General features: G+C 31.7%; 1 protein-coding gene and 2 pseudogenes across 2 annotated transcripts; all 3 read left to right on the top strand.

Moving 5' to 3' along the window:
* The first annotated feature begins 272 nt into the window (after window positions 1–272).
* LOC148193658 (secreted RxLR effector protein 161 pseudogene) lies at window positions 273–1,007 on the top strand (annotated as a pseudogene).
* A 1,423-nt stretch (window positions 1,008–2,430) lies between these two features.
* Window positions 2,431–5,040, top strand: LOC124848943 (uncharacterized; annotated as a pseudogene). Its single transcript, XR_015782059.1, has 6 exons — window positions 2,431–2,705; window positions 2,773–3,142; window positions 3,251–3,488; window positions 3,564–3,638; window positions 3,790–3,927; window positions 4,101–5,040. The product of XR_015782059.1 is annotated as an uncharacterized LOC124848943 (transcript).
* A 3,776-nt stretch (window positions 5,041–8,816) lies between these two features.
* LOC124833408 (uncharacterized) lies at window positions 8,817–23,466 on the top strand. Its single transcript, XM_088099723.1, is given in 13 exon segments — window positions 8,817–8,940; window positions 9,049–9,144; window positions 14,846–16,007; window positions 16,010–17,617; window positions 17,984–18,402; window positions 18,590–19,117; window positions 19,207–19,538; window positions 19,540–19,907; window positions 20,164–20,550; window positions 20,618–20,987; window positions 21,099–21,354; window positions 21,430–21,504; window positions 22,477–23,466. Coding segments are annotated over 11 exon segments (6,189 nt in total). The 5' UTR covers window positions 8,817–8,940; window positions 9,049–9,144; window positions 14,846–14,878; the 3' UTR covers window positions 23,194–23,466.
* The last annotated feature ends 3,323 nt before the right edge of the window (window positions 23,467–26,789 follow it).

Below are 26,789 nucleotides of genomic sequence, written 5' to 3'. Positions count from 1 at the left end.
GGAACAACGGAAAAGGAACAAATGGGAGAATGATGATTATGTCTGTCGTGGTCACATTCTGAACGGTATGTCTGATCCTTTATTTGACATATATCAATATGTGGATTCTGCAAAAGAACTTTGGGATCAACTTGAAAGCAAATACATTTCTGAAGATGCATCAAGCAAGGAAATTCCTGGTTAGTAATTTTAATATAATTATAAAATGATTGATGCTAGACTAATAATTTTAGAAATTCAACAATTATGAATGCTCTCTTGCTTCAACCCCTATGGATCCTAGTTTAAAGATATTATCAAATGGTGGTAAAGCAGTTTCACAACTGGAATATGCAAGGGTAATAGGATGTTTAATGTATGCAATGATAAGTACAAGGCCAGATATTGCTTTTGCAGTGAGCAAATTGAGTAGATATACTAGTAATCCTAGTCTATCACATTGGCAAGCAGTACGTCGAGTACTTAAGTATTTAAAGAAAACTATTAATTATGGATTAACATATAGTGGTTATCCTTCAGTTTTGGAAGGATATTCTGATGCAAGTTGGATTATAAATGCAGAAGATCACTCTTCAACTAGTGGTTGGGTTTTCCTCCTTGGGGGAGGTGTAATTTCTTGGTCGTCCAAGAAACAAACTTGCATTACAGATTCCACTATGGCTTCAGAGTTTATAGCTCTAGCCTCGGCAGGAAAGGAAGCCGAATGGTTGAGGAATCTCATGTTCGAAATACCATTGTTACCAAAACCAATATCACCAATAGCAATACATTGTGACAATGCTGCAACATTGGCAAAGGCTTATAGTCAAGTATACAATGGCAAATCAAGACATATTGGTGTGAGACATAGTTATGTCCAAGGACTAATCAAAGATGGAGTTATTACAGTAGATTTCGTACGAACAAAGTTAAATTTGGCTGATGGATTTACTAAGGCATTGGCTAAAGATTCCATTTCCAGAATGACAATTGGAATAGGAATGGAGCCCACAATTAATCACAAGTAAGAGAATCTTAACTTAACGCTTAATATGACATTGAGTCTTAAGTTCAATAAGATTAAATCTCTTATTTGATGATTGAAAGCACAAATAAGAATTTCAAGAGTGCTTTAGATCTGTGATGCTTAGGAGGTTGACTAATTCTTAATTGATTTCTTGAAATTATGTTTTGTCACAGGAACATGTTTACCTAAGAAATCAACCTGTGTAAGTGCGAAGTTTGGCCGCTTCAAGAAGTCAAGGGGGCATGATTTTGTTGCACTTATGAATAGATATGGACGCATGGCCCTATTGTGTCAAGTATAACAAGAATATGTAATTTATCTTATATGTAGAGTATCTTCAAGATTTCATTATGTATTATGTTGGTTCAATCGTTTCGACACCAATAAAATTCGAATTCCTGGAATGTGTATTCTACTAAGTGAAAGTTCAAGTCTATGTACACTTTCATTTATGTGTAAGATTGCAATTATTAAATTGATGTTTGTGTTAAGTAATTATACAATACTCTCAAATGGTGGAGGATTGTTGGAATTTAAGAGTATTAGAGACAGTTTTCAGATTCATGAAGAGTTACAATATTCATGAAGAGTTACAACCATTCATGAAAAGTTACAATCAAAAAATGTAACTAGTCAGAAAAGTTGTTATTCATGAAGAGTTACAACCATTCATGAAAAGTTACAATCAAGAAATGTAACTAATCAAAATCTGGTATCTCTTGGATTTGAAAGATGCCTGATCAACATCTATATAAAGGGATCCTGTGCTCTACTCAAAAGAGAATTCTGTCATTCTCTTAACACACAAATCAATTCCTGAGAATCATATTCTTGTTTAACGTTAATACTAAGAGTGAGTATTATCGTTGTATTTCTTCTTTGTATCTCAAAAGCGGATTTCGTGGTCCCCTTCACTCTTATAAGGGACGAAATATTGCTTTTAGGAAAGTGTGTATTCACGCCTAGAAGATTATATCAAGTCTACATTGTTGTTCATCTTGTTTCCCTAAGTTTTGGAAAATTGTTCCAACATAGTCACAATGAAAGTTACTTTACCAAACTTAGCTTTTGCATTGTAAATATGAAACTGACAACATTTATTGGAAAAGTTCTAGCTTATCACTGATAGACTAGCAATACCAACTACTGCCTTAGAATTTAGAAGCCCACCTCTAATTTGTAACATTACTAAACATAAAAATGGATTTTGTAATATTAAGACTAACTCCTAACTTGCTTGTGCAATATTTCAAAGCAAACGTGGTGTATCAGAATCAAACAATGAAGGAGGTTTTCCATACCAATATGCACTTGAAGAAGCAAGTAATAGGTCTCCTTTCAAAACTTTAGAGCCACTCACTCAATCGTATTTTTTCAATTTGTAATACACAGGAGATTGGGGACATAGGAAATGAGAGCATTACAGAGGGCTCTTTAGTAGAGGGTGCTAAGACAAAATCTTCATCAACTGGTGTTGAAGACATTGGCATTGGAGGTGGTGTTGCAACTCGCATTGAGTCTGGTGGCGAGGACATACTTGCGCTAGATTCCAAGGTAGTTGAACAAGATGATAAGATGAATGAAGGCAAGGCAGGAATAGTGGCAAGCCAAGGAATCCGAGTAGAAGAAGGGTTGAACCTTTTGCATAAACAAGAGGGAATAGATGTTGTTACTAACAACAACATTGACATTTCTTCAGGTTTCTGATTTCTTATTTTCTCATTTCCATCCTATATTTCCATATCACCCGCTCAAACTTTTTACAGCTTCTGCAGATATCCGTACAAGATTGGAAGCATATAAACATTTTGTTGATCTGGATGATGCACAGATTTCTCTTCTGGTGGAGGCAATAACAACATATCCTCATCTCTGGAATGCTTCCAAGAAGTTTAGTGAGCGCTTTCAAGCTTGGAGGTTGAAAATTTTGGCAGATATGTTGTTGTTCCTCCAGAAGGAAAGTGTGGATAGTATTATTCCTCAAAGTGAAAAAGAGTTCCATAAACTATGTGAAGAAGCTATTGAAGTTGGATTTGAGAGTTCATGGGTAGAGGAAATGCGTCAACGTGTTGTGGGGAGGGATCCTAAGCTGGAAGAGGACATTGCACAGAGACAAATAGATGAGAATTCTATGAGGTATGACTATTTTGTTAGATGAGTATACATTTGGTGAATTTTTACAAGATTGATAGCATCAGTTTAAGTTTTTTGTTGTTTGGCGAGAAATTTAAGTTTGTTAAACAGGTGTAGTAGTGGGGACGTTGTTGAAGAAGGTAATGGGCCTAAGATTCGCTTGGAAGAAGGTTCTGACTTGGTTGATAAAGAAGGTGAAATAGCTGTTGTTTCTACTGATCACATTGTGGCTCCGAGAAATGAAGAACCAGAGCAGGAATTTGTTGCAGAAGTTTCCACTTCAGAAATACCAAGAATAGCAACATCATTAACAAATTCGCAAACAGTTGAAAAGCCAACACCTTCAAATGTGAGTCTAATAAATCTTTTTATGAGTATTAGATGAGACTATTGTGATTTTACACCTTTTTATTACTTTGTTTAGCCATTGGTGGACACACAGCACACTAGTGAACCGTGTTTGATGGAGCAGAAAAAACCACTTGGTGAAATTCCAAAGGTAAATGGCAAACAAAAATACCATAAATTATTCTAAATTAATATGCATATCCACTTGCCATCGACAATGACCCTGCTAGTATAAGTCACAAAAAAGAAATGATGTCTGCAAATTATTACAGCAAAGCTACATATCATTTGTTCTTGCGCAGAGTATTGAGCAAGTTGCCGTAGAGGAAACCATAGCAAAGAACACCAATATGGCAGCTTCATCAATTTTTTCCGAATCCGCGACCTCTAAGTTGGATCCAACAGTTACTTTACTAAGTAAATCACATCCACATCATCATGTAAGTTTATTTTATGCAATTCACATTTCTAACATATTCGGTCAGAATAAAAATAACGTTACCATTCTGATTTATTATTTATTTATCGTAGAAGTGGAATTGAAAAACAACAGAATTTCTAAGTTGGAATTTATATTTAATATATTTGTTATCATCACACTTATTCCACCCAGGGTGAAATTAACAGCAGCCAAACTGAGGCACGCATTGCTAAAGAAAGTGAAGGCCATCCTAAAATCATTCAAGACTTTGGGGCCAATGATATCACGAGTTTATTTGCACCAGTTGTTGTTGGGAAAAAGGGTGAAGATAAGCGAGTTAGAAAAGTATCTGAAGATGTCTCTGAAGGATATAGTTAGCTCTGAGACTAACAGCCTTTGCCTTTTGTCTGCTCTTAATTTCCTTTCCAACCTTCCTTTCAAAGATGTCAAAGTATCAGATGGAATCAAACATATTATAGACACTATGCACCGACACTTCCCAAGCATTCTATTCTCCTTTAAGCAAGGCTTTGCCACCACTGACAAGTTGGCAGAACTTGAAGCTCGTGCGAATGAGGGGACCATTAAAAAGAAGTTCTATGATGAAGTTCAACGGAGGGAAGTAGTTTTTAAGCAACAAATCATTAGGTTGAAGGAAGAAATAAGAGTTTGTGAGGTTGCCTTATCATCTCTGCAGGAGGAAAAAAACAAATGCATTGCGGAAACTGTAGAATACAAAACGGAGCTTAGAAATGCGAGGAAAGACGAATCTCAAAATGTTGGAGGTGGCTCATAAATGGTCAGTTCTGTGTAGTGAATATGAGCTCAATCGCATGGCTGCTACAAATCCCTCGTGAGGGTTTTCGTTGTTCATTATTATTAAGGTTAATGTCTTATGTTTTTTCTAGTGGTTTATGCTTCAATAAGGTAGCTTGGTCCTAAATTAACTTAATGTGCACCCAACCCATCAGCCAGTACCACTCATCATATAGTTTCAGTTTACTTTCCAAATTTCGATTGTTCTATTTTGTTGTATGTTTGGTATCTTATTTGTGTGTAAGAGGTTGTTCTTCGTGAAACAGACAAAACAAGTGTTGTGATAAATGAAAAAACTATTTGTTCTTTTATGTAATTCGGTGATCAAATGCATCTCATTTTTTCTTCAAAATTACAGAAACCATTTTTTTCCTTTCTTCAATGAGTGTCTTATGTCTTCTCTAGGGACTTCCAATTGTATCATTGTCCTTTTGTAATACTTTATTTCAGCCGTCGCAAGAGTGGTCTTCGTTTCCACTTCTATTTCCTCCCTCATCGCCACCAACACCGCCATCTTCGACAGCGACCTCGCCGCCTAACTCGCCGCCGCTGGGTATAGGGACTGGACACAGGAGACTCTGTATAGAGGAAGAATGAGAGGATAAAACTTATATTTCACCAAATTCTATAGGGTGCAGGTAGAATAAATGTAGGTGTAGGAAGAAAAAGCCTGAGAACCTGCAGAATCAAGAGTCCAACCAAGAATAAGCAAACTCAAAACAATAATAAAAGAAAAATAAGATTTATAACAAGTGTAACGTCATAAATTATTGAAAAAATTTCACTTATTTCATAATATTTTCAAATTAATTATTGAGAATAAGCAAAATAAAATTTACCAATTGATTTGGAAAAGATTTATATTTATTGAATCAAAATAGATGAAACTTTAATCAATCTAAAAGAAGCATCATGTGTACATTCTTAAAAAGTATGAAAAAAATTTCAAGCTTATTTGATATATAAAGTTTTCGGCACGTTATTGTTTCCATAAAACTTGGACAATGTACCTTAATTAAATTAATAAAGATTCTCATTAAGAATATTAATGAATGTTTCTTAATGATTATTCCAAAAGACCTTATCACTAATTCACTGCTCACATATAAAGTTGTCATGGTTTTTAAGACATTAGAATTCAAAGATGAAGACTTGAGCAAATTTATTATCAGTCTCAAGTGGCATACGAGTTTTAATCTCACTAAATGTAAGATGTTGAGATTGTAAAAGGTCGGACGAATAAATTTTTTAACATAAAACACTTTGCACAATAATAAAAGCTCGTTATCTTTGAAAGGGAAAGATTCAACAAAATTGTTCATCTTCTTAATATAATCTAAATATTAATAATGAAACCTCTTCATATGGTAAAAAAACACTAATTTTATAAAGGAGACAAAGAAAAGATATATGAGCATCATTATTATTAAACTTGAAAAATAAAAGTACAAACAGAAGAACTATTGAACTATGTAAAAAGAGAAAACTGAAAAGAGAACAAAATTATTTGTTTTTAACTTATTCAAGTAAAAAAAAAAACTAACAAATTGTTTTACGTAATGATGTTTAATTATTTTAACTAAGAGATCAAAACACCAACAACTGCATCTTTCCCATTTTCCCACAAATTTTAATGATGTTTCATAAAAAGAATGGATAAATAATGTAATGTTTTCAAGACAAATGGAAGATTTGTGTAGGATTTTAGAAACACTTCGGGCATAGTTTAATTTGAAAAAAAAATTCTTGTGTTTGGATAAAAACTTCATAAATTTAAAATATTTAAATTAATATATCAAATTTGAATTGATTTTATTTTAAATTCTTTTATTTTTTTCAATGTTTTGTTGGATAAATAAATTCAAATTTAATGATTTTTTAAAAATAAATTATTTTTAATTATCATCGAATTTAAAATATATATCAAATAATAATTAAGAATTAAAAAAACTATAAATATTGATAATATTTCGTAGTCAATCTTAATGTTATTTTTTGGTCAATTTTTTTAATATTTTTGTAATTTTATATTTGCATAATATTTTTTCAATTTATGTTGAACGATGTCATTTTTAAATTATGAACTGTTAGATCTATTCATACCAAATAAAATAGCATTGTGTCAAGCTCATATAATGTTGGACTATGTTTTGTTGACAAAAGAAGAAGATGAACATCTTGTTTCAATAAAGAAGTTTAATGATGATGACTTATAGAGAAGTGTTGCTGGATCAGGAGATTCATTGAAGACTTAAGAATGTAGTTGTTGAAATCTTGTAATCTATGTATTTTATTTGAAATTAGTATCCTAAGAGTCAATAGGTAAAATTCAACCAGCAAAATATTAAAAAAAAGAAAAAGTTTTATTATTCTAAAAACCTACATGATAATCGATTATAACTAATGATAATTACAATAATTAATTTAATATATTTTTTAAAGTTTTTGAAATAATCGATTATCACTTAAGATAATTGATTATCCAACGAGAAGATAATTCTTCAAATAGTTTATGGTATAATCGATTATCCAACTTGTAAATATTTATTATCCACTAATTGTTATATTGAATTTTATTTGAATTTTCTTTCTAAAAATAAAGTTATTAGTGAGAAAAATATTAATCATCATGTTCTTAAAAATTTATTTTCATATAAGAAAAATTAAATAAATATGATTGAACATTTTAAATATTTAAATGTTTTAAATTTAAATCTATAAAATGGAAGTCATTCATAAAAATATTAATGGTTTATTTCATTTTATCTAATATTTTTAAACGGTCAGTCTAAAAGGAGGAATCACCAATTTATATTTTTATTTACTTTTTATAACATTTAATACAAAATTCAGTTTTCTCTGGTTTATTTTTTATAGTGCATTTTAAATAATATCTTTAAAAAAAGTATAAGAATTTTAAAAGGGCTTCTTTTGTACTTTTCATTTTTACACTAGATTTTGGGGTGAATTTAAATTTGGGTTGAAACATTTATACTAGTTTTTAATTTCAAATATTATGTAAACAAGATAAAAGTAAAATTCTTTTAAAAATTATATATATTTTTAGTTTAGTTAAGTTTTAAGTTCCTGATAAATTTAAAAACTTTCAATTTAGTCTGTAATATATTTTTATGGTCTATTAAATACTTAATAAAATTGTATTTTTCAATTGAGTTCTTGGGGTTTAATTTTTTAGTTAATGTAATGTGACTACAAAATGAAAATTAAGACACTGTTTTTTAGATAATTAAAGAGAATTTTAATGTTTATGTATGATTTCCTAATGGTTGACCTGCATCTCGACGTTGATGATGATCTTTAACATTGTTAGAAATTTCTTTATCAATTTTTGTGATCACAAATTTTTTTTCTGGAAAACAATTATAAGAAAGTTTAAGGATTTATAAGTTGGAAGGTAAGATATAAAATTATAAAATTACATGATAATAACTAAACAAAGACGGAGCAAACAAGATTTACATCATCCATGACCCATTTATAGCTACCACATTACATATATAATTAATAACAAAATCAAACTATAAAGACTTTCTTGAAATATATAATTTTATTAAATACTCGATAAATTAAAAAAAATTGTTTGAGAGTTATTAAATTTATCATTCAAAACTTAATTAAAACTCTTTTATTTTTAACTTTAAAAAGCCAAATACTCAGACTTTACAAGATTATATATAACCAAATCGTATTGGTTGTGTGTTATTCAGTGAATTAAGTAAATTGTGGTAGCCAAATTTATTCTAAAAAAATTTATGCAAATTAATTTCTCCAACAAGCAAATTTTGCAAGAAAGATTAAGTATACAAGAGTTGAATGTAGATCTTAATAGCACCAACCACTTAAAAATAATAAATAAACTACCAAGACTTTTCAAAGGCATACAAGTGGAAGTTACAGCCTCAATCATGCAGAATTAATAATAATAATTCTGAATTCTGATAGCACCCACCACACAACAATAATAAATATACCATGAAGACTTCTCAAAGACATACAAGTGCAAGTTATAATCTCCCTCGATCACAGAGAATTAATACTAATAATAGGAGAATAGGAAGAAAACAAATTGTGAGTGTTAGAAAAAGGCTGTGCTTTCATTCTTATATCTTGCAAGAGTAATGAGTGTGAGCATTCTATATCATATTCTCTAGTCAGATCCAAGCAACTGAGTACATTCATCTCTCCGGAGCTATCTGTCAGTGTAAAGTTAACTTCTGTTCTGTATTCTGATTTGAAATTTTAATCGTTTCTTTTTCAATGGAAGTTGTAGATAATGTGTTTGTGTTTATGTTTGTATTTGCAGTAACTTAACGTTTCAGAGTCTCTTTGAAATAATGGATGTTCACTTGTTTCTTTCTCGTCAATTCTCCATTCTCTCTCTGCGTATTAGTTAAATCAGGTAAATAATCTTTTATCATTTTCCACTTCCAAATTAGAAACATCATCTTTATTTCACATCCCATTATCAATTATGTATCGTATAGGTAGAAGATGAACATTTTTAACATCATCTGAATTCTAAATGGATGAGTAAAATACAATATGCTTTCTGAAATTATGCTTACATTCACTAATTTTATGGAGGTGCATGTATAATGTGAAAAAAAAAATATTTAATATACAAATGAAAAATTTGTGTAAAATTTTAAAAGCAGTTTGGTCTCAGTTTAATTTGAAAAGAAGATAATAGTATCATTTTAATTTAAACGGAGCAAATGTCTATTAGTGCAATGAAGGGATACGACAATAGTTGTTTTAAAATTATGACAGCAGTTTCAGAATCAAAGTATATTCAAGCGAGATAAAAATATGAGATTTTTGACCTCGATCAAAAAATCGAAGCAAAACAAGTTATGATTTTGCCTCACTTCAAAAAAACCCGAAGCAATAAATCAAAGAGAAAGAAAAATTGAGTCTATTGCCTCAGTTGGATCCAAAACCGAAGCAATAGACCATTTTCTACCTCGGTTGGATCTAAAATCGAGACAATAGACTCTTTTCTGACTCAATTTTTTACCACAACTATTGTTTAAAGTCCATATTAAAAAAAATAATCGTTCTGTTATTTTAGTAATAAGGGGTCTATGGTCTCAGTTCTAAGAACTGTTGTCTAAAGCCTCCCAAAAAATTTTAAAAAAATATTTTCAGTTATTTTATGCCTCGATTCGCGCCATAACTGAAACATAAGAATTATATGACCTCGGTTCTCTAAACAACCGAGACCATAGATCTATTTTAAAAATGAGTCAACTAAAAAGTCAATTTTGTAAGAGTGATTTGACCTTCGTTGTTTAAAGAACCGAAGCCATATATCCCTTTAGGCTTTGGTTATTCTTCAATGGAGACTTATAAGTTTGTCATAATTACAAAAATGTCACTATGGACTTTTATGCTTCGGTTGCAATGAAACCGATGTTAAATACGCAAGTTAATATCCATCTTTTTTACTAGTAGTCCTTTCTAAGAGAGATGAGTAAAGGTGTAACTAGCTCAAAAGTTTATTTAAATCTAATTAATTTTTGACCATAATGAATTATTTGAAACTAAATTGAGTATTTTAAGTAATCAAATCTAACTATAGTTCAATTTCATTAAACTAAATTATTAATTATATATATATATATATATATATATATATATATATATATATATATATATATATATATATATATAACTGAATGAATTTTTTATCAATGTGAAAATTTGAATACATTCTCTTAAATTGAGGACATTGGAATGGTAAAGAGGTATGTTTGATATATCTAACTAATTTTGCTAAGATAGATTTTTAATAACTTTAAAAGCTATTATGTAGTGATATTTAAGCCTAACTTAATCATATGTAAAATTAATTTAGTAAGGTAAGGTTTATATTCACTTATGTGTTATAATTTGTGCACATCTTTAGCTAATGTGAGATTTCTAACACACCTCACATTAAGGACATCGAGCATTCACATATTTCAAAATGTAGCTTAGAATGTGAGCTTTGTACCTACTTATACATTATAACTTGGTCATATATCTAGTCGACGTGAGATTTTCAACACATCCCCTTACACTAAAGACAACAAACATGGAAATAGATGGGGACTAGATAATTAGTGACATAGTCGACGTAACTAATATGGCTAGAAAAGACTATTAGTGACTTTGGTAAAGAAAAACACATGGCAAAACTAAATGATTTTCGAATAACTGCATGATATAGATAGCCAAAATAGGATTTTAAAATTACGTGATTCTCACATATATTAAAGAAAGAGTATGTGTACCTTTTTTCATGAGAAAACACCCTTTAATGCTTTAGAGATTTGATTTAATGAATTACTCTAAGCTTTTTTCAATGACTTTGACTCTCTATTTTACAATCTTCTTTCTTAACGGATGTAACATGAAGAAACATACGAGAAAGCTTTCTTTATACCTTAGTGGTTCATATAAATACATGTTCTATTGTTTTGCTCGACCATAAACTAGTAGTCATCATTAGAAAATTGCTCCTCAATAGAGTAATTACGATTTTCCACTTTATTATTAATTTATTTACTCATTGATATCTTTAATTAACACGAGACATAAAACCTTATATTCTTCCACTTGGTTTATGTGTCATTGTATATGTTTATATGAATGAATAAACAAATAAATTAAACAAACATTATTAACAAATGGAATTTAAGTCTACTAAATCTCAAAAAATTAGCTTACAAGGTGAGGGTTGTACCCATTTATATACTCTAAATTAGTCTTATCTCTAGTTAATGTGAAACTTCTAACACACTCATTCATGCCAAGGTATATACATGTCGAGTGTGGGATTATACATTAATGAGTGGTCTGATAGCGATTAGAATAATAAACCCAAAAAAATCACAAATCTTGCTCAAACTCATGAATTTAATACCATGTTATGAAGTGAACTTTAAGCCTAACTCAAACTCCATAAAACCAACTTATAAAATGAGGCTTGCAGCTACTTATACACTAAATTGGTCTTATCTCTAATTGATGTGGAATCTCTAACAAACATAATGCATACTAAGATATTAAAATATTATTTCTATTAGGAAAATCATACTTAAAATTAAAGCAAAGAGAAATTATGTATTTAGAAGTCTTTGAGGAGCTTGATGAACTCCTTTTCATAACCTTTCATTTGTAGGACTTAATACAATGGAACCAGCTAATCTAGACAGGAAAGACAACTCACACTCAACTAATTACACAACTCACACATAGTTGTGTGTATATGACATGGATTTAATTACTAACATTCCTTCTCAAGCTGGAGCATATAAATTATATACCAAGCTTGAAACAAATAAACTCAATCTCAGGTCCCCTTAAGGATTTGGACAACACATATGCTAGTTGGTCATTTGATCCAACAAAATCTATGAATCTAAGTATACCTCTTTGCAACTAATCGGGTTTTGACCTGATCAACTTCACCATTAGGTCCTATGTTAATGGCATATACCCATCGACATCCAACTTCCTTTTTTTTTCATGGAAGAGGAACTAACACCTAACTATTATTCTGTTAAGAGTCTGTATTTCGACAAGCATAGCCTGTCACCATCTAGGATATCAAGTGCTTAATTCACATTTTTGGAAATGATAATAAAGGACACGGAGGATAAAAAGTAATAATAGGAAAACGACAATTTGTGAAAATTAAAAAAGTTATGAATAAGATGTGAGTTTCAAGTGGAATGAGGACCTTTTTTCATAGCAATGAGCCATGTTGAATCATCTTCACCGCGTGTCATGGTATTGAGTGACATGGAGAAGAATTTGATGTAAGAGATTCACCTTGTTCTTGGATAACTAGATTATCAATTGAGGTATCTTGTAGGTGGAATCAGTAAGTGGAGATGATGGTTCATGAGGACTTTAATCAAGACTAAAATTGACAGTTAGCTAGAAATATTGTACTCAACTAAAGGTATAGGGAGGACTTGCCGAATAACATGAACATCTTGAATATATGAAGAAAAGTAAGGAATATGTTCAAAGAATGTGACATTGACAAACATGTAGTACTTCTTAGTTTTAGGAGAGTAACACTAGTATCCCTTTCGAAGTCATGATCAATAGTGTAAGAAGGCTCATTTGATAGTACGAGCAGATAATTTATCTAACCCTTGAGACATGTCATGAAAACAATATACACAACCAAAAAGATTAGGAGAGATGTGAAAAAAGGGTCATTTAGAAAAAGAATGGAAAAAGGAACCTTATTTTTAAGATAGGAGGATGCCATCTTGTTAATAAGAAAACATGCAGTTAGGATGACATCCTCGTAATGATGAATAATAATATTTACACCTATACAGTATGAGCCATCTGTTCAAACTATGTGTTTATTTATTTCTTTTTGCTATACCATTTTGTTGTGGTGTGTGAGGACAAGTGATTGATGTAACATACCATGGGAACTTAAGACAGTAGAAACATTAGATGAAAAGTACATACGCTTTGGCATTATCACTTCTTAAAATTTTAATTACTTGACCAAATTTATTCCTTATTTCATTCGAAAAGGATATGACGATAGACAACAATTTAGAATAATCTTTCATAGGATAAACCCAAGTACATCTTGAATATTCATCAATGATCATAACAAAATACTTAAAACCAAACGCTAAGATGCGACTAGGCATGCATATATCAAAAGGGAAAATAGAAAAAATATACTTATTCGTTGTTTAAGACCTCTTAGGAAAGGTAGATCTAACATATTTTCTGAGTTAACAAGATTCACATTCTAAGGTTTAGAGACTACTGAGCTTAGAAAACATTTTTGTTAATATTGACAAAGGAAGATGTCCTAATTGATCAAATAACAGTTTAGGTCTCAAAGATGCAACACATGATACATATGGACTTCCAAAATGGTATAATCCTCCAACATCATATCTTTCTCTAATTCGTCTCCCTAAACCATGCTCCATATGACAAAGGTTATTGAACAATTTAACATTTTGGTTAATTAGCTTAATGAAATTAGATTAGAAGGACAATTACGAACAAAAAGAACATATTTAAGATTAAGTGAAGGAGAAAGTTAAACTTGACCGACTACCTTTGAGGAAATTTTAGATCCATTCGCCATAGTTATGAAATGATGTTTTTGTTTTTAAAAGAAAGAGATGTGAACAAAGAGATATTATCAAACATGTGATCAAAAGCACCTGAGTCAATTATCTATGAATTTTGACCTTTCATGGATTGGAAAATGTAAGTCGTTGATGTACTTGAAGTTTCAGATGTTTGTACCAAGTTATTAGATTTTAACCTTAGATACTTTTGTTATTCTTCATTAGTAAATTTGGAGTCGGTAACATCTGCCTTAGAGACATGGGCGGTCTTGGTAGGAAAACCATGCTTGGAGAAACACTTTTCTTGGGACCAATCTTTTTACAGTATGTGCATTGAGTACTTCCTCGTCCTCCACATCTCCTTCCTCGTGTGATAACCATAGAAGACGGTTCCATAGGTTCATGAACTTCCTTTCTACGAAGTGTTGGAACAATAAGGAGACTTGTGGTCAAGCTTTCCATGGAAGGACCTCATGGCTGGTTAATAGCAACCTCTAGTACCAACTTAAAATTAAAATAGAGAGAAATTATGTATTTAGAAATATTAAAGGAGCTTAATGAACTCCTCTTTTTAATCTTTCCTTTATAGGACATAATACAATGGAACCACCTAATTTCACAGGAAAAACAACTCACACTCAACTAATTAATATTATGTAATCATTGAAGTTTGTATTTTCCTCAATTGATTCAGTACCACGAGTAGATATTTTCATGACTTTCACATAAGATTCTTGATAATTTTATTTAATCCCTTTGTCAATAATTGACTAAAGTTATTAGATTTTTAAAAGCAATGATTAAAGTTATTAGATTTTTTATTGTCTATCCCATAATTAACTATTTAGGATAGAAAACATTAAACTTAATTCCTACACTTGATAACTTTTTATTTACTGAATGATGAAATAAATTATTTTAAAATCATTTTGTTATGTAATACATGTAAATATAATAAGACTAACAAGTGCCTTTATCTTTTCTTTTCAGGTTTAAGAAAGTTGTATAGGTTGGAATAAAGTGATGCAGTGGTTACCATCTTCTGTTTCAAGAGATTTAGTGTATGGAGCATTAAATCAATTACGTTATCCTTGTTGCTTTAACAATTTCGTCAAAAGGCTTGAAAAAGAAGAGAGCAATTTGATTAGAACGAGAGATAGTGTCCAAAAATCTGTTACGGATGACAAGAAACAAGCGAAAACGCCCAGTGCAATTGTGGACAAGTGGCTGGAAGATGCTGTCAATGATGTAGACAATGTGAATAAGTTGCTGAAAGAGGCAAGAACACAAAAACATTGTTGCTTTGGGCACTGTCCAAATTGGATTTGGCGATACCAGGTTGGAAAAAAGTTAGCAAATAAAACTATAGACCTCAAAAAGTTCATTGAAAAAGGAACAAAATATGTGCCATTTAACAGCCCCGCACCGCTTCCTTTAAACACCCTTGATATGCTTTCAGAAAAATGCGTATATTTTGATAGTACACAATCTGCATACGAGAAACTACTGGATGCAGTAAAAAATAATGATGTTTCCATGATTGGGTTGTATGGGATGGGAGGTTGTGGTAAAACCACATTAGCAATGGAGGTTAGGAAATTAGTAGAAGCAGAGCATCTTTTTGAAAAAGTTCTTTTTGTACCTGTTTCTAGTTCAGTGGAAGTTCGGAGCATTCAAGAAAAAATAGCAAGTTCACTGCAATTTAAATTTCCAGAAACCGAAGAAATGCAGAGAGCACAAAGATTGTGTTCAAGATTAACTCAAGAGGAACATATTTTTATAATTCTCGATGATGTGTGGGAAAACCTTGACTTTGGTCGTATTGGGATTCCTTCTTCTGAACACCATAAAGGCTGCAAGATTCTCATTACGACTAGATCAGAAGCAGTTTGTACTTTAATGGACTGTCAAAGAAAGATTTACTTGCCAATTTTAACGGATGAAGAAGCATGGACTCTTTTCCAAAATAAAGCACTTATATCAGAAGCCACCTCTGATACCTTAAAGGATCTGGGAAGATCAATTTCCAATGAATGTAAAGGATTGCCGGTTGCCATTAACGCTGTTGCTTGTAGTTTAAAGGGAAAAGCTGAGACAGTATGGAGGGTTGCATTGAATAGATTTGAACGTTCTGAGCCAATAAATATTGAAAGAATTTGATTAATCCCTACAAGTGCTTGCAGTTGAGCTATGATTATTTGGATACTGAAGAAGCTAAATCACTTTTCCTGTTGTGCTCTGTGTTTCCTGAAGATTGTGAAATTCAAATTGAAATTTTAACAAGATGTGCAATAGGATTAGGTGTAGTTGGAGAAGTTGACTCATATGAAGAGGCAAGGAGTGAAGTGATTGCAGCTAAAATTAAGCTTGTTAGTTGTTGTTTATTGTTGGATGCAGATCATGAACGTGTCAAAATGCATGACATAGTTCGTCATGTGGCCCACATAATAGCAAAAGATGAGAATAAGATTATCAAGTGTGAAGTGGAAAAAGATATTAGAGTGGAACAAAATTCAGTTAGATATCTATGGTGTGTGAAATTTCCAAATGATTTGGATTGCTCCAATCTTGAGTTTTTACGCTTACGGACAAAGATGAAAGAATTTGATGGAATTTTCAAAAGAATGGGAATGCTCAAAGTTTTGATTCTTGTCAACGATGAGTATGGAAGAACACCATTGTCAACAATATCTTTCGAAACATTAACAAATGTTCGTTGTCTATTCATTGAGAATTATGAATTGAGCGACTTCTCATTTTTTGGCGGTATGAAGAATCTTCAAAGTCTCTCGTTGTATAATTGTTTACTGCCTTCATTTCCTGAATTACAAACCGATGTTGCGATTACACTAAAATTGTTGGAGTTGAGGGAATGTGAAATTAAAGTGAAGAATTTTGAAGTGATTAAAAGAATCCCGCTTTTGGAAGAGTTGTACATTATTGATATTCAAGGAGAATGGTGGGATGCTAACAGTGAAGACAATATTGAATTCTTTAAGACGTTTAGCATTCCCGAAACACTGCAAAGGTATGGAATTGTATTAGGATCTTATAGTTTTAAGGATTTTGATGTTAGAGATATTTACATTCATGGCAGAACTTTATTACTTAACCATTTTGACATATCAAACGAGGTAATAAAGGGTTTGGCAAAAAGAGCAAAGGATCTATTTGTGGCAACTATTCATGGAGGTGCAAAAAATATCATCCCTGATATATTTCAAATTGAAGGAGGAGGTTTGGATGAGTTGAATAAGTTGAAGATACGTAATTCTGAAGAGTTAGAATGTTTGATTGACACTCATAGTCACTCGAGTGAGGTGGTAACTCTCTTCTCCAAGTTGCATACGCTTGGAATTGAGAACATGAGAAATCTAAGAGTTATATGGCATTGTTTTCTTCCTGCCAATGGGCCTTTTGAGAAGTTAGAGAAGCTGTATTTAAGTGATTGTCCACGTCTGACATCTCTCTTCACGTATGTTGTTGCTCGAAGTTTGGTAAAATTGAAAATATTAGAAATATCAAGATGTGATGAACTGAAGTATATATTAGCAGATGATGACAAAACGTATGTACAAATTTTCCAAAATCTGCAGGCTGTAAAGATAAACAGGTGTCGAGAATTAAAACATATATTCCCAGCCAACATTGTTGGAGGCTTAACTCAATTGAAAATTGTTGAGATAGAAGAATGTGAGAAGCTAGATCAAATAATTGGAGATATTGTTCCATCAACAGACCGTGATAAACTAATAGAGGAAGGTAAGCATCCATATTTCTATAGCCCTTCAATTCCAACAACAGTTGTGAAGCATAGCCTAATTACATTACATGGTATTCCTTTGTTAAAAATGGTGACACATGTAGCTTCGAACTTATATATTGTTTTATTGCAATGTTATTTTCCGTTAGTAAGGTTCAAACTCGAGACACTACTAATCTACGTTTACTTAAATCAATTACTTGTTAATACACTACAAGCAAAATTGGTCTCATTTAAAATTATAGACAATTATATTTGCATTTGAAGTTGTTTGTCAAATTTAAAATTATTTCAAGGAAACTGTCTTGTACGATTATTTTAGTTCCTAGAAACCAATATTTTTTTAATTTATAATTGCTTTTCAGGAACTCTATCCAACCTTACAAGTCTTAAGATAAAACGTTGTGGGAAGTTAGGCTCAACTTTTACAGCATCTATAGCTAAGAACTTGACTTCTTTGGAAGAATTGTACATCCGTGATTGTGAGTTATTTGAGGGTATATTCCATGTTTCTTTTGTTGGAGAATTGAATGATATAACAAATAAAGAGGCTGCTGATTTCAAAGACTTCTCTAGTCAAAATAATACTCAAATTGAGCTTCCTGCTTTACAAGTACTTGAACTTCATCGTATTCGGAACAGAACCGTTGTTGGTAGTTATGATGTGATATGTCCATCTTTAAGAACACTATCATTGGATATTGGGAGATATATTGGGTTTTTCAACTTAAATTGTTCAAGCGATGCTTCAGAAGCTACAAAAAGGGATTGTATTGCAATCAAGGTATGAAAAACCATCATTTACATTGTTTCTATCTTTGTGAATTTACAAAAATTAATCTAAATATTTGAATTTCAAGATGATGTTGTGTAAAAATACGAACAATACGATAGAAATGGAATACGTTAATAATCAGAGTTAAAATAATATTTATTTTGGTTTAAGAAGTATTTTGGTGTATACATTGCAGATATCGAACTCAGATTTTGATCCGCCGGTTGAAAGTGTTGAATGTCTTTCAAAACAACCACAGGGTTTGAACTTGATTATGACACACAATATTAGAGAGATTGAACTGAAAGGCTTTGATAAGGCAAAGTACCTTTTTAAACTCTCCATTGCTTCATCATTGAGGATGTTGGAAATTTTGGTAATTGAGGAATGTGGTGGACTTGAGTACATTATAGACACTGATGATGAATATGGCAAAGAGAATATGAAAGCTATCTTTCCTAACTTAAAAAATCTCTATGTGTATAAGTGTTTCCAATTGAAATATATGTTTGGGCAATATGACGTAGCTAATAAGGATTATAAGGAGATTCATATTCAATTCTCAGCATTGGAAATACTCACTCTTTGGAATCTACCAAAGTTTGTTAGCATTTGTTCTACCAACAATCTCATTGTGACGTGGCCATCTTTGAAGGGCATTAATTGTTACGAATGTTTGTATCCATTTTATGGTTCAAGAGAGCCTATTATCAGAAGTACGAAGGTAGTCTTGTCTTTTTTTTCTTTTTATGATTATTAATTAATTTTTCTTTTTTCATTTATGTTTTTACATTTGCTCTTAATGTCCTACAGGATCCGAAAGGGATTCAGAACCATCTCGCCACTTTGCAAACTCTAATCATAATGGATTCTGATGCAGAACATATTTTTTATCTTAATGAACATGAAATGATTGGCCAACAAGTGAGTTTAAGGTTAGAGAAGTTGGTGTTACGATCTCTACCTCAAATGACTTATATTTGGGTGGGTCCCAACAATTCGCTTACTCTCCAACATCTTACCACATTAGAAATAAGGAAATGTGAAAAGTTGGAAGTAATCTTTCCAAAGTCTGTTGTAAGATTCTTACCAAAGTTGAAGCTTTTGACGATTAAAGAATGCAAAGAATTAAGACAAATCATTGAAGGAGGATAAAAATTTGTCTAATATTCTTTCTCCTCAACCATGCTTCCCAAAACTAGAAGCATTGCATGTTGATGATTGTCACAAGTTGAAAAGATTATTCTCTGGATCTGCTTCTAATGACCTTCCCAATCTTCATCTTCTGGCCATAAATGGAGCCAATGAACTAGAAGAGCTTGTTGGATGTAAACAAGGAAAGATTAAAGTTGAGCTTCCAAGACTCAAACTTTTAATAATTATGCATCTGGAAAACATCAGTCAAGATATTGAATTGCATAATGTAAAGAATTGCATTGTCTACAAATGTCCAAAACTCTCTTTGACTTCAACAACTACATTTGAGAAGTTCTGTTACGATTTTCCTCCTGAAGGTAATTCTTTTCTCATAAATTTTGGTCTTAACTCGTATACACTCTCAAAAAGGAAGTTTATGAGTTTCAAATTAAATATAATTTTATCTCACTTGTATTCAACAACGAAAATATATTAATTATTAGACTCAAATTATTTTAAGAAATTAACTCTTTTTTTAGTTATTTTCACATTTTGTTTGCACTATTACAATTTAGTTATCTATGTAATTTAGTTATCTTAGTGTACTATCCTAATATATATATCTTTCTACAGATTTCGTAACCACTGAAGTTCATAGTTGGGTACTTCGAGCCATAGTAAGTGATAGCAGTGATTTCACTTCATCACAGGTCAGAACCAACCAATCTATGAATAGGAAATTAAAGACATTGGCATTGAAGAGCATTAAAGGTGGTGTTGAAGAGGGCCCTTTAGTTGAAGACATTGGCATTGAAGGTGGTGTTGCAACTCACGTTGAGTCTGGTGGTGAGGACAAACTTGCGCTAGATTCCAAGGTAGTTGAACAAGATGATAAATTGAATGAAGGCAAGGCAGGAACAGTGGCAAGCCAAGGAATCCAAGTACAAGAAGGGTTGAACCTTTTGCATAAACAAGAAGGAATAGATGTTGTTCCTAACAACAATATTGACATTTCTTCAGGTTTCTGATTTCTTATTTTCTCGTTTCCATCCTATATTTCCATATCACCTTCTCAAACATTTTATAGCTTCTGCAGATGTCCGTACAAGATTGGGAGCATATAAACATTTTGTTGATCTGAATGATGCACAGATTTCTCTTCTGGTGGAGGCAATAACAACATATCCTCATCTCTGGAATGCTTCCAAGAAGTTTAGTGAGCGCTTTCAAGCTTGGAGGTTGAAAATTTTGGCAGATATGTTGTTGTTCCTGCAGAAGGAGAGTGTCTATAGTGTTATTCCTCAAAGAGAAAAGGAGTTCGATAAACTATGTGAAGAAGCTATTGAAGTTGGATTTGAGAGTTCGTGGGTAGAGGAAATGCGTCAACGTGTTGTGGTGAGGGATCCTAAGCTGGAAGAGGACATTGCTAAGAGACAAATAGATGAGAATTCTATGAGGTATGACTATTTTGTTTGATGAGTATACGTTTGGTGAATTTTTACAAGATTGATAGCATCAGTTTCTGAGTTTTTTTGTTCTCTGGCGAGCAATTTAAGTTTGTTACACAGGTGTAGTAGTTGGGACATGGTACGAGATTCCCAGGATGCTGAACAAGGTAATGGGCCTAAGATTCGCTTGGAAGAAGGTTCTGACTTGGTTGATAAAGAAGGTGAAATAGGTGTTGTTTCTAATGACCACATTTTGGCTCCGAGAAATGAAGAACCAGAGGAGGAATTTGTTGCAGAAGTTTTCACTTCAGAAATACCAAGAATAGCAACATCATTAACAAACTCGCAAACAGTTGAAAAGCCAACACCCTCAAATGTGAGTCTAATAAATCTTTTTATGAGTATTGGATTAGACTATTGTGATTTTACACCTTTTTATTACTTTGTTTAGTCATTGGTGGACACACAACAGACTAGTGAACCGTGTCTGATGAAGCAGAAAAAACCACTTGCTGAAATTCCTAAGGTAAATGACAAACAAAAATACCATAAATTATTCTAAATTAATATGCATGTCCGCTTGCCATCAACAATAACCCTGCTAGTATAAGTCATAGAAAGAAATGAAGTCAACTTATTACACCAAAGCTACATATCATTTGTTCTTGCGCAGAGTGTTGAGCAAGTTGCTGTAGAGGAAACCATAGCAAAGAACACCAATATGGCAGCTTCATCAATTTTTTCCGAATCCGCCACCTCTAAGTTGGATCCAATAGTTACTTTACAACGTAAATCACATCTACATGTAAGTTTATTTTATGCAATTCACATTTCCAATACATTTGGTCAGAAAAAAAATTGTTACCATTTTGATTTATCATTTGTCGTATGAGTGGAATTGAAAAACAAAAAAATAATGAATTTCTATGTTGGAATTTAAATTTAATATTTTGTGACTGATCATACTTAGACTAAAAGTATAATTCCTAATAAAATAAATAATTATAAGGATAATATCTCAATGATACTATCAAAATGGCATTTTGTTGATAATAATTTCTTGTTTGTCAGATTGATATTAATTATAAATCTTGTGTCGTGGGGAAGTTGATTGTATGATTAATGGTTAAGTGAGAAAGAGTAATAGCATTTATTGTTTCTAGGCTTACATCTCTTATAAATAAGAGAGATACCTTTTTTGTAAAATATAAGCCACTGCACACATATATTGTAAAATACAACAATAACTCCCTTATCTGTTTTCTCTCTTGTTTTACAACCTTCATAATATAAACACCATATAAAAAAAGAAAACTCATAAAGTCACGTTTATATAATTTCTTCTTTATAACCTCTCGAAAGAAAAACAACAATAACAACACAATTTAACTTCTTCTACTTGCACTTATATGACTCATCCAAAATGGTATTATGAAACTAAAGCTTTATAACTATTGTGGTTTGATGGTAACGTTTTATATTTTCTTATTCCTTCCAGAGTGAAATTAGGAGTAGCCAAAATGAGGCACGCATTAGTAAAGAAAGCGAAGGCCATCCTGAACTCATTAAAGACTTTGGGGGCAATGATATGATACCAATTGCTTTGGGGAAAGAGGGTGAAGATAATATAGTTGTAAAGACCCTTGTTGAGCTGGAAAAGTATCTCAAGATGTCTCTCAAGGACATAGTTAGTTCTGAGACTAACACTCTCCGTCTTTTGTCTACTCTTAATTTTCTGTCCGACCTTCCTTTCAAAGATGTAACTCTGTCAGATCGACTCAAACGTATTATAGAGACTATGCACCAACACTTTCCAACCATTCTATGCTCCTTTAAGCAACGCTTTGCTACCACTCACAAGGTGGCAGAACTTGAAGCTCGTCAGAATGAGGTGGCCATTAAAATTTCTGAGGCAGATAATTTCAATGATGAAGCTCCACTGAAGGAAGTGGTTTTGAAGGAAGAAATCGTTAGGTTGAAGGAAGAAATAAAAGTTTGTGAGGCTGCCTTATCGTCTCTGGATGAGGGAAAAAATAAATGCATTGCGGAAACTATAAGGTACAAAAAGGAGCTTGAAAATGTGAGAAAAAACAAATCTCAAACGGTGGAAGATCAAAGAAAAGTTGAGCAAGAATTGTTTGAAGTGGCTTATAAATGGTCAGTTCTTTGTAGTGAATATGAGCTCGATCGCATGGCTGCTAGAAATCCCTCGTGAGGGTTTTCGTTGTTCATTGTTATTAAGACTTTCAACTATACCATAATGTTGAGACTTCCATCTTTTTCACGTAGCTTGGTGTCCTGAATAAATTTAACGTACGTTTGTTACCTTGTTTGTTGTGTAAGTGGCTTCTCTTGGTGAGACAAAGACAAAACATGTCTTATGAAAAAACAAAAGTACTATTTGTTTTATTATGTAACTTATAGTTTAATTGTTTCCCTTCCTTCAATAAGTGCCTTATATATTCTGTGTAAGGACTTCCAATTCTACAATTCTACTCCTATCAGTGTGTCACGGCAAAGCATCTGAGGAATAATTTTTTAGCATTTCTGTTTAAGAGAAACAAGTAGAGGACTTTTGGAATGGAACAAACCAATCCAATCCATTTGAAGACTTTTTCCAAAAGTTTAGCGGAAAAAACATCATTGAAGACTATTAGAGCAAACCGATTTACATCAAGTATATGGAGCTCCTATCAAGTTAAAATTAAAAATTTCTATTCACCTTTTTTTACTTATAACAAATCTATTGTTAATAACGAGTTTTTTTTTTCAAAATATCATGAACTTTTTAACGTACGAACCTAATGATCTGTCTGTAATGTCATAAAAATAAACATGACTAAAAATGTTAGAAATAATTCAAGTGTAAGTTAAAGATTTACATTGACTTAGTTATGTTTTGGGATAACTGTACAAACATTTTTCTACACTTTCTCTGGATTAGTTATTCTAGTTAAATGCATGATATTTTCTTAATGGTATTTAGACTATTGAAATGAGATGACAAAAAAAAAATCAGCTCAATATTCGGTTATCCAGAACTTGCAACACCCATAGACAAGCTCTACTAATTTAAAACATTTTATTTATTTATAATAGGCATGACATAAACATAGACATAGATTTTTATATTAGATTATTGCTTCATGAATTCTCATAAAAAGTCGTTCGATAAGCATGAGTAGAAAATATATTTTGAGGACCAAAATGGAGAATGAGCATAATTCACCGACAACGTCTACCAAACATATTTTAAACATCATATAAGTGTTTGATGATGTATGGATATTGTAACAATCTTTCTGATTAATTAAAAAAGAAGTCAGGAACAATTTTTACTTTTTTATTATAATTTTTATAAATTTAATTTGGGAATTAAATTATAGATTTTATTGGTGTGGAGGAAGAAAAAAAAACGGAGATTGACGAAGAAAAAAGCATAAAAAGGGTAAATGCAAGATTAAGTTTAGAAACATTAAATGGGTAAATCTGTCCTTTTAAATAGTAGCCACCGACAACAATAATAAATAAACGACAATACTTTAAAAAGCATCCTCAATCATGCAGAGTATTAATAAAAGGATGTTGAAAAGAAGTATAAAAATTAAAAAGTATTGATAAAGGTTTTTTAAAATAATAATAATTCAATAAAGAAAAAGAAGACGCTTTAAAGTGAAAAGGAAGCAGATAAATTGTCAGTGGAAAGCTGTGCTTTAATTCTTATATGTGTGGAGTTTGAGCATTGTATCACATACTCTGTAATCGATTCAAGCAATGGAGTGCATTCGTCTCTGTGGAGGTAACAATCACTGTGGAGTTATGTTTTTGTTTTTGTGTTTGATTTGAAATTCTAATCGTCTCCGTTTGTTTTTGTGTTTGAAGAGATGGACGACTACTTGTTTCTTTATAGCCAATTCTTCCATTCTTCTCTGCATATCTGTTAAAGGAGGTAACCTAAGCTTTCCTATTTCTCCTCATTTTTTCACTTCCAAATTAGTTAGATATCAACTACATCTGCTTCTTCTTATAGATGCTATTTGTTCTTGTTATATATGTCACTCTCTTTTTTATTCGTATTCACTTCAAAAATAGCATTAAATATTTTTATTCAAACAACTACAATTAATTTTAACTATCTATTTATTGACAACACATGTATGTGTATCATGCTATCTAATATATAAATATTCTTTATCTACTAGTAATTCTTATTAATTTTTATTTGAGTTTTTCTTTTTAAAAATTAAATTATCAAAATAAAGTTATTAATGGGAAAAATATTAATTATTATTATTATTTTAAATTTGATCTTTGTATCTTTATAATTTTTTTTATCAAGAATAAAGATTAAGTTGTAAACCTTATACTTTAATTCAACATTTTTATATTTGTCTTTAAAAAAAGGCTAAATTTTTTTACAGATCTGAATCGGTAGGTAGCTCTGTAATAGCACCCACCACTAAAAAATAATAAATAAACGACCAAGACTTTTCAAAGACATACAAGTGGAAGTTACAGCCTCAATCATGCAGAATTAATAATAATAATAATAATTCTGAATTCTGATAGCACCCACCACACAACAATAATAAATAAATCATGAAAGTTGTAGATAATGTGTTTGTGTTTATGTTTGTATTTGCACTAACTTAACGTTTCAGATCTCTTTGAAATAATGGATGATCACTTGTTTCTTTCTCGCCAATTCTCCATTCTCTCTCTGTGTATTAGTTAAATCAGGTAAATAATCTTTTATCACTCTCCACTTCCAAATTACAAACATCATCTTTATTTCACATCCCATTATCAATTATGCATCATATATGTAGAACATGAACATTTTTAACATCATCTGAATAATAAATGGATGAGTAAAATACAATATTCTTTCTCAAATTATGCTTACATTCACCAACCCGATCGAGGTATTCAAGGACATGAAGTATGTCACACATGTTAGAACGAGTATTAAAAATACCCAACCCCACACACATCTTCAAAGTATGTAGGAACAACAAGATAACAATTTAAACAGATTAAATCCACAACAAGACAACAACAAAATCTATTCAGGCCAAAGTGACGAAACACCACTTATTACCAACCAGCACATATAACTTCACTAACAAGTTGATTTTCATACAATAAAGGACAACACTATCATACACTAACAAGGTACCTTATGACGGCAACGTCGCTTCCCACCACGTCAAAATCATTTATAAATCTCACAACATAGGGGGATAATCCTTATTATTGAGAGAGAAGGATGACATCTCCCAGTGTTGAGCAATAATATTTGCACCAAGCACTACATTATGAGTAGTCTTAACTATGTGTTTATTTTTGAAAAGAAAGAGATGAGAACAAAGAAGTATTACCAAACATGTGATCAAAAGCATATGAGTCAATTACCCATGAATTTTGACCTTCCATTAATTGGGAAATGTAAGTTGTTGATGTATATGGAGTTTCGAATGTTTGTGCCAAGCTATTAGATTTTAACCTTAGATACTCTTGTTATTGTTCATTAGTGAATTTGGAGTCGGCAATTTCTACCTTAGAGACATGGGCGGTCATGCTAGGAGAAACAATTTTCTTAGGAGCGATCTTTTTATAGTATGTGCATTGAATATGTCCTCGTCCTCCACGTTCTCTTCCTCGTGTGACAACCATAGCAGACGGTTCCATAGGTTCATGAACTTCCTTGCTTTGAGGTGTTAGAACTCTAAGGAGACTTGTGGTCAAACTTTCCATGAAAAAGATCTCATGATGGGTTAATAGTTGATCTTTAAGATGATCAAGTCTAGA

The sequence above is a fragment of the Vigna umbellata genome, chromosome 9, assembly GCF_029865625.1.
Source record: "Vigna umbellata cultivar VRB3 chromosome 9, Vumbellata_1.0, whole genome shotgun sequence".
Classification (NCBI taxonomy): domain Eukaryota; kingdom Viridiplantae; phylum Streptophyta; class Magnoliopsida; order Fabales; family Fabaceae; genus Vigna; species Vigna umbellata.
The sequence above is the reverse complement of the archived record's forward strand: the minus strand, read 5'-3'. Positions and strand labels throughout refer to the sequence as shown.